The sequence below is a fragment of the Galeopterus variegatus genome, unplaced genomic scaffold (assembly GCF_000696425.1).
Source record: "Galeopterus variegatus unplaced genomic scaffold, G_variegatus-3.0.2 Scaffold614, whole genome shotgun sequence".
NCBI lineage: Eukaryota > Metazoa > Chordata > Mammalia > Dermoptera > Cynocephalidae > Galeopterus > Galeopterus variegatus.
Window position 1 is genome coordinate 501,630 of NW_007726725.1, and position 8,902 is coordinate 510,531.

At 51.1% G+C, this 8,902-nt stretch overlaps 1 protein-coding gene across 1 annotated transcript in view; it reads left to right on the plus strand.

The window, feature by feature from the left end:
- Positions 1–8,902, plus strand: part of OSBPL2 (oxysterol binding protein-like 2) — a 43,712-nt gene that overhangs the window by 25,178 nt on the left and 9,632 nt on the right. The window contains exons 5-8 of the mRNA XM_008570565.1: positions 1,050–1,184; positions 1,819–1,916; positions 6,867–7,049; positions 8,693–8,800. Coding sequence (XP_008568787.1) covers positions 1,050–1,184; positions 1,819–1,916; positions 6,867–7,049; positions 8,693–8,800 — 524 coding nt within the window. The remainder of the gene's footprint in view (positions 1–1,049; positions 1,185–1,818; positions 1,917–6,866; positions 7,050–8,692; positions 8,801–8,902) is intronic.

The following is an 8,902-nucleotide window of genomic DNA, read 5'->3' on the forward strand; positions in this document are numbered from 1 at the left end:
CCTCCTCCTTCTCTTCTCCCTCCTCCTCCTCGTCTCCCTCCTCCTCCTCCTCGTCTCCCTCCTCTCCCTCCTCCTCCTTCTCTTCTCCCTCCTCCTCCTCTTCGTCTCCTTCCTCCTCCTCGTCTCCCTCCTCCTCCTTGTCTCCCTCCTCCTCCTCCTCCTCTCCCTCTTCCTCCTCCTCCTCTCCCTCTTCCTCTTCCTCCTCTTCCTCTCCCTCCTCTTCTCCCTCCTCCTCCTCTTCCCCCTCCTCCTCCTCCTCTTCTGCCTCCTTTGCCTCTGCTTTAGCTGCCTCAGATCCTGGTCCTTCCTCGAGGAGGCTGTCTTGCTGTGCACAACCGTGCTTCCCCTGGAAGGCCCTTCTGCTATCTATCGAAATCTCCCTCCTAGACACCCAGTTCAGAGAGCGGTTCCTGTGGGCACTGTCCTGTAGCATATTGCTGGCATCTCCCCACTGAACTGGGAACTCCATGGAAGCAGAAGGCACATACCTCGCTCCGAGCCTGCACGAAGCCTGGGAGCAGATTCCTGAGATACCTTTGTGGGCTTTGAAAGGCTTTTTGGCAAAGCTGCCTAGGGCCACACCATGGAAGCTCTCACCTGCCAGACTAAGGAGAAGGGATGCTGGGCTTTGTTCCCTGGTGTAGGGAAGCTGTGCTTTGGGACCACTGAAGTGGAAGTGGAGTGAACTTGAGGGTGGGGGAGGGACGGGCAGAGGCAGCCTCCCGTTGCAGTCTCTATGTGCACTGTGGGTCCGGGATGGGGCACTTGGCTGGGGAAGGATTCAGGAGCATTGTGTGGGAGGACCTCTCCTGGCTCGGTGGCAGATTCCACATGAGGGTTGATGGAAGCCAAGGCTCACCGAGTGGGAGCAGGAAGGGTGGGTGGCAGCTCATCACAGAGGGTTTTGGGACCTTGTCCAGTACAGGAGTGTGCAGCTCCTTGAGGTGATGCTCAGGCAGGGGTGGTGCACAGGTCTTGTGTCTTCCTTCTCTTGGGGAAGCCCAGCCATGTCAGCAGGGTGCTAGCAGGTCCTGACTGGGTTCTTCCAGGAGCTGTCCAAGATCACGATGCCGATAGCTTTCAACGAGCCTCTGAGTTTCCTCCAGCGGATCACAGAGTACATGGAGCATGTGTACCTCATCCACAAAGCCTCCCACCAGTCCCAGCCCCTGGAAAGGATGCAGGTGAGCACTGCGTGTAGCTAGGGCAGACCAGGGGAGTTTTGATGAAAATGATGTCATGTGACTACCTAACCACGTAGTAGTAGGACCAGGCATCTCACCAGGGGGCCTCAGACTGCGGCTGCGGCATCTGTCCTGTAGTGTGTCTCCACAGGTGTGGGACCAGCCCTAAGAGCAACCTGCTCCACCTCCTGCCAGGAGCTCCAGCCTCGGGGAGCTGTATAGGTGGCAGGCTCTGTCCTCGGGCTCCTTGTGGGTTCTTTGGCACCACCACTCCACAGGGGTGCTTGTGTGTATGTCTTTGCCTGTGTGTACGTGTGCATGTGCAGGAGTGTGTGCATGTGCGAGACAGCCTGCCATTGCCACAGCATGTGCAAGGCAGGGCCGGGCCACAGGGTGGAAATGACACAGCGCTTCTTCTTCTGGTGGCTTTGAGGAAGTGGCGGGTAAGGAAGGACATGTCCCTAGAAGCTCTGTAATCTCAAAACATGTTACTAGTGCAGAACTGAGAGTCACCAAAGAGTAAATAAGACATGAAGAAATTAGGTGGTTCAGATGCCGTCTGTAGGATGGCCTTCTCAGTCAGTGCTTTTCCTAATTGATATTGTTCTTACCCTGTCCTATGGATTATTCACAGTCTGTAGCTGCCTTTGCGGTTTCCGCCGTGGCTTCCCAGTGGGAGAGGACTGGCAAACCGTTCAATCCACTCTTGGGAGAAACATATGAATTAATCAGGTAAGGGAGGAAAGGCCCCTTCGTAACTGTGTTGTAAATGGAAGTCTTTGGATGACAAATGAGTTTGATTCTTTCACCAGCATTGATTCCTCTGCTCTGAGAATAAACTCCTTGAATTAAGGAGCTTACTAAAATGTTTGGAATATTATAGGAAGAAGATGTATCATGTACATGGAATGTTGTGTTGATAATGTAGCAAAACCCTAGTGAGGTAAGACAGTTTCAGTGTGTTAGATTCAAGACTGGAGATAAAGTGTGTATGCATAGACACTTTTGTATAGCGTATGAAGTACGTGAAATGTATAGGATTGTTAGCTTTCAACTAAAATGGAAATAAACACAATGAGGCCATTTTTTTTTTTTTTTTGTCTTTTTTCGTGTCCGGCAACGGATCGCAACCCTCAGTGTTGCCCCCGTACCGGACCGGGACTGGCAACGGGATCGCAACACTCGGCGCTGCACCCGCACCTCGCTCAGCCAGTGAGCGGGAACCGGTCTGTATGTGGGATCCGAACCCTCAGCGGGAGCGCCGCCGCACTTCCCAAGCGGCGCACTGTAGCAGTGCGCCACCAGGCCGGCCCAAATGAGGCCATTTTACCAAAGCATTTTAGTGAATGTTATTGAAGGAGTGGATAAATCTACAGAGAAGAGTAATTGCAGAGAGAGGTTTTCATTTCAGTCCCCGTTTGCTGCTGCACAGCCTCTCAGGGGTCCAGGAGTGATTGGCTGGTACTGGCCAGGTGAGAGTGGACCAGACCACACCTCCTCCTTAGATGTCTATTGAAACGCTGTTCCACAGGTTTCTTCTAGAAGCATCACCGCCCCCCTGGAGCCCCCCAACTTCTGTCCTGTCCTTGTGCCCAGCACACACGTGCTGATTGGAGCCCATGTCATGTAGTTCCTGGCTGGGCCCCCACGAGGACTGTGCTGTGTTGGGGTTCTCTATCCTCTTGGTTGCCTCAGGGACTGCTGCAGTTATCCAGAGAATGTCCTGGAGAATAGCGCCTTGGTGGGAGTGCCCCCCACCAGCAGATGCAGGTGCTTACGCAACAGTGTTGCGGTTTCTCAGTTCTGGCTGAGGCTCCGGGGAGGCTGACAGAGGGTGACTGTGGGCAGTGCCTCTATGGGTGGTTGGCGACGTCTCGGGTAATTTCCATTCTGCCTGCCCTTGGATCCTGTCGCTCTCTGCTGGCCATGTAGCTGACGTGGATGTTGAGTGTGTGTCTGCAGTTGGATGGGGGAGGAGAGTCAGCATGGCACGGTTCACGCAACCAGAGTCCACCAGCAGGGAGTTTGAGTCACCGTTCTGAAAGGGGAGAAGTGTGTCCTGAGCTGCATGGTCCTCTACTCTTTCCAACCTAAGCATAACCTAAGTGGAAGCCTCGGGGTAGGAAGTTATCAGAAGGCCGCGGGGTGGCGCTGGACTGTGTGCTGTTCGCCACAGGGCACGTCACAGGTTCTCTGCCTAGGAACCAGAGCGCAGACGGAGGGACGGAGGAGGACTCCCTTATCCTCTTGTTCTGTTTCTTTTTTTCTATAGAAAGGAAGTTTAGCTAAAACAATTAGCCTCTTATTTGGATTCTGGGTTACTTGAGATTCTGTTGGAAAATTTTATTAAAATAAAATCTGTTTTTTTAGGGCTGGCCTGTGGCTCACTTGGGAGATTGTGGTGCTGACAACACTAAGTCAAGAGTTAAGATCCCCTGGGGCCGGCCCGTGGCTCACTCGGGAGAGTGCGGTGCTGATAACACCAAGGCCACGGGTTCGGATCCCATATAGGGATGGCCGGTTTGCTCACTGGGTGAGCATGGTGCTGACAACACCAAGTCAAGGGTTAAGATCCCCTTACCGATCATCTTTTAAAAAAAAAAAAAAGAAGCGTATGATTCAAAAATACTGGGTGAAATATATTAGGTTATTGGTCAAGTCATCTGCCTAAACTCACATAAAGTATTTGAAATAGATTAATTCTGTTTCTTAAACTTTTCTGGTGTAGTGTTTCTTTAAATTTATTGGGTAAGCCTACCCAGCATTTAAATAGTATTTAGAAGCTAATCCTCCTTTACTGGGTCCTATGTGCCACTTAGTTTCTAGCTATATTGACCTGACAATATCAGACCCTCCCCTAGGAGTTTACATAGCATACAATCTGAATGGGATTTATACTCTTTAGCACCTCTAAGATCCCCTTATCGGTCATCTTTAAAACCAAAAAACAACTGTTTTTTTTAATTACAAAAGCATGTTCTTTATAGAAAACGTGTAGCCTTGAGAAAAGAAGAAAAGACAAATCACAAAGTCCCATAAAAGACAATCTCTGTCAACATTTTGGTAGCTCTCCTTTTGTGTGTGTGTTTTTACATAATGTGATGATGTAAATTTGTACCTTTTTTCATTTAACATTACGCCATAATCATTTCCCGTGATATCACAGACTTCTACTGAATCACGGTGTTTCATTGATTCAGAGACAACTTTCCATGTTGCAGCATTTCTACATGTCATGCTTTTTCTTTCCTCATAAAGATAATGGTGCACCACACAGTCGATGGCATCTGGGATGCAAAGAAGCACGCAGCTGTGAAAGTCCGGGTCACCATTCTCTGGCCGCTTGCTGCCTGTGTGATACTAATACTCAAGATTTCGTTTCAGTGGGAAGTGACTGTGGGATTTGAGGATGTTGAACTCCTTCAAACAGGCTCTCACCCAGTGTGTGAGGAGTTTCAGTGTGTCAGGCTGGGTCACAAACCCTTCAAACCCATTCTGTGCAAACTGCTTCACAGACCCCTCATATGCAGGTCACGAGCTAGGTAGCTGGAAAAAGATCCTAGGAGCTATAGATAAGATAGACATGCTTTATTTGCATGCAAGCTCAGTCCCCAGCGGGTCACAGCCGTTGTCTTTTATACTAGAGTCGGATAACCAGGAAACACATGGGCACAAGTCAGATGGTCAAAGAACACCTGGGGGTGAGTCAGATAGCCAAGGAACACCTGGGCGCACTGCACAGTTAACATATGTACATCAGGCAGGCCAAGTCGTGCTTGGCCGGATATGAGGTGAGGGAACCTGACCAGTCTGAATCCATTCTCTTCACACATGTGTGTAGGGTTTTTTTCCTGGTTGGCTTGTGTGTCATCAGTGGTTTTCAGGCCATTTGGGGAAGAATCGGGACCTTCTGTCCCGCGGCTCCCCAGCACCCTGCATGAGTCCTTAGCGCTGTCCCGGAAGATGGCAACAGTGTCGCAGCTTCATGCTGTCCCCTACTGCTGGCTTACCGCAGGTGGCTCGGCGGCACCTGTCTCTGCCTCCCGCAGGCCTCGGATGCCATCCTGAACGTTGAGTTTGATTCAAATGGGGGACGTCACTGAGCGTTTGAGTACTTATTCTCACAACCTTGTCACCTGTGAGAAAGCTGAGCTGCTTAGGAGAGTGCATGAACCCAGGCGTGTTCCGCAGGCGACCTGGGCTTATGGCACGTCCCGGCAGGAGGGACTGTAGGGAATAGTCCTGCTCCCGCAGTTCAGAAATGGTGAAGCTGAGGCCCAGATGAGGGAAAGCCTTGCCTGGAGAGTCACTCTTATGGGGTTCTGTTCTGAATTCATGGAGGGTATTCTTCCTTTTCTGGATATTTCTCTTGAGCAGCAGGTCGCTGTTGCTGGCCGTTTGCCTGTGACCTCCCTCCCTGCCGTCAACGTGCTGAGGGTGCCCGTGGTTGAGGCACAGACCTTATCTGGCTGTTAGAAAGTTTCTAATATATCTTGAAAAAGATAAATCAGAACAGAAGACAAAGTTCTAGATGATCAAAAGGAAGCAACATGGATGAAATGAATGTGGGACACCAAGTTGTCAGCCCTCCTCAGGAGCTTAATTCTGGGTGCAGCTCAGGCTCCAGGGACTGGAGATGAGACTGCGACTCTGTCTAGACCCCAGTGCACCCTCTTGTCACACTGTCATTTCCAGACCACACTTGTCACCTCTGCCTCCTGTACCCACCTGCGAGACCCTGAGCCATCCTTCCAGCTTAGGAGGAACATACATGAACCAGTATCTTTTATCCTGCAGACTCCTCTTGTATGACTAAAAATATCCTTTCTTTTCTTAGACAGGTATTCATTTTGTAAATTACATACCTTGGTAGGCAACCTTTTAAAATCTAATTTTTCAACTTTCCTTCCTCTGTAATGATTGGAAATTCTGATTTCAGTTAAGTTAGTAATTATGTGGTTTAGCTTTTATAATTTTTAATGACTACAACTGTAGGTGTATTCACAGTTCCGGAAAAATTAAAAACTGACATTTTTATTGAAAAAGAGAGTGTACTAAAAATCCTATTTCCTGGCCAGGAGTATTTTGGGGTATAAGACAGTCCATCACAGAAATTTCAGGAGCCTTATAGAAAGGCTGGAAAGGAACAGCCCCTTCAGAAAAGCTAGAGTCATAACTGTTTGGGTTTTTGAGGCAGTGGGAGTCCCTTACAGATTAAAATGTGAGTTTGGGATCAGGGGTCTGTATGAGATGCTTCTTGACCTGCATCGTGGGCCCCTCTGGCCCGACCCCACATGGCCCTGGTGTTCCCGTGGAGAGTGAGCAGAGGACAGGGAGGAAGGCCTTTCCTGTACTGTTGCCTGTTCTGTGCAGTAGTCATGTGTGCTCTGGAGGTCACTCTGTGTGTGCATGTGTGTGTGCGTGTGTTGTCAGCATTAGACCTAGGTGACATGAGAGAGGCACGGGCTGGCTGTTCCTGCCACATGATGCGGCAGGGGGGCTTCTGTTTCACAAGGCCCCCATGAGAACAGACGGCTGGTCGAGCCTGTCAGCCACCAGCCGAAGGCTCTACACTGAGTGATGGAGCTCTGACAGGACCTTCCTTCAACTTTGCTTTCATTAATGTGGCCTTTCTTTTCCCTTTTCCTCCCCTTTCTGTCTTTCTCTTGTTTTTGGACCTAGGGAAGATTTAGGATTCAGATTTATATCTGAACAGGTCAGTCACCACCCCCCCATCAGCGCATTTTATTCCGAAGGTCTCAACCAAGACTTTGTGTTTCATGGCTCCATCTACCCGAAGCTCAAGTTCTGGGGGAAGAGCGTGGAGGCGGAGCCGCGCGGGACCATCACACTGGAGCTTCTCGAGTGAGTGCTGCTGCATGCGAACTGGGGAGCATGCCATTGCATTGGAAGGGAGTCCATCTCTCCTGAGCATGGAGACTTTCCCTTCTGGTCGGAAATCGTGTCCTTTTTCTGCTGAGGTGGTGAGCCTTTCCAGCAGCAGAAACTTCTCAACCAAGATTGCTGGTCAGCACTGGATGTTGCTGGGGAAATTCTCCTCACCTCTGATCGCTGCTGGAATTTCGCATCCTTCTATCCACTTACCATACTCGACATCCTTTGCTATGTAACCACCCCAAACTCAGCAGCTGAAAACGTATTTATTGTCTCCTGTGGTCTCTGAGGGCTGGGACTGGCGTGAGACGCACCAAAGTCGTGACTGTTTGCTTCCCTATGTGCTGCCAGCCTGTTGGTGGAGGCCTTGTTTCCCAGCTGTGCGGCACCCCCCAGGCTGCTCACAACATGGCAGCTGGCAGCCCTACAAGTGGGGAGAGCCACTGAGACAAGACAGAAGCCCTGGAAGTCACCCTCCCTACCCCCCATGCCCCACTCCCTGTGCCATTGGCCACACAGACCTGGCAGCATGGGGGCAGGTACCATGGGGCGTGAATTCAAGGAGGTGTGGATCTGTGGGGGGCCGCCTCCGAGGCTGCCCACCACAGCTGCTCAGTCTCAGTCAGTGCTGTCCAGTCCAGGGTTGACCAGAGATACCTCAAAGCAAACACTGAGTCTCCAGCCAGCCCCTGGACATGAAAACCCACGGTACACACGCGGTCCAGGCGGGCATGCACAGCACCCTCCCTGGCAGCCAGTTCTCTGAGACGTGAGTCTGCCATTGGGAAGCAGCTCATGTACTCTTTGCTTCATGTTGGCCCAGGCTGGTTGGTTGCCAGAAAGTACCACAAGGACCTGGAGGAGCATGGTCTCCCCAGTGCAGCTGCGAAGGCACCCCTCCTGGTAATGCCCGGCCACTGAGCCCATATTACAGGGTCTTTGCTTTCTTGGGGTGAGGCGTGTGGAACTGAGAAGGTGCTAACCATACTGACTCCAGTGCTCCCAGTGTTCCTCTTGGGAAATTCAAGAAGTTCAGACTATGCTATGAAGCCCTCCTTCTCTGAGCTGGCTTTCACCTCCATCACAGCTCTTTGCCTGCCTTCGTCTAGACGCAGGTCTGGTGATATGCTGTGTCGCACATTTGTGGGGTTTTCCTCTAGGCCAGGGCCATTTGGGAGGCCAAGGAGTGAGTGCAGTGGAGCTGGGACTGCAGCACACTCCCCAGCATCCTTTCCTGCCACATGCTGGCTCCCAGACAGCCAGAGACGGGGTGCAGGGTTGTGCTTTGCTACAAGACGTGTTTGGGGACATGGTTTTCCTTTTGATGACTTCACAGGAAAGCCATTTCTCTTTGTCTCAGTCTTCTTTTGCTGCTTATTAATGTGTCCTGACATTTAAGTAGAAAGCTTTGTTGGTGCTACAAAGGAAAGAAGAAATAAATTTCAAACAAATTCTAAATAAATAGCCACCATTGGAGGCACTTCAAAGCAATATTCTGCTCCTTGCTGGTTTCCGGGCAACGTGGGCCTTGCTGCCCGGTGTCTGCATCTTGGGTCACACGGTGTCTTTGCTTAGCTGGCCTCTGACTTGTTTGCTCTCTGGCGTTTTCACAGACATAATGAAGCCTACACCTGGACCAACCCCACCTGCTGTGTGCACAACGTCATCATTGGGAAGCTGTGGATAGAGCAGTATGGGATGGTGGAGATTTTAAACCACAGGTGACAGCACCCTGCTGTGGGCAATACAAGACCATGGCGATGGGCCCCAGGCTGGGGGTGGTGCTTCCCCCCCCCCCCCCCCCCCCCCCCTCCCCCCCCCCC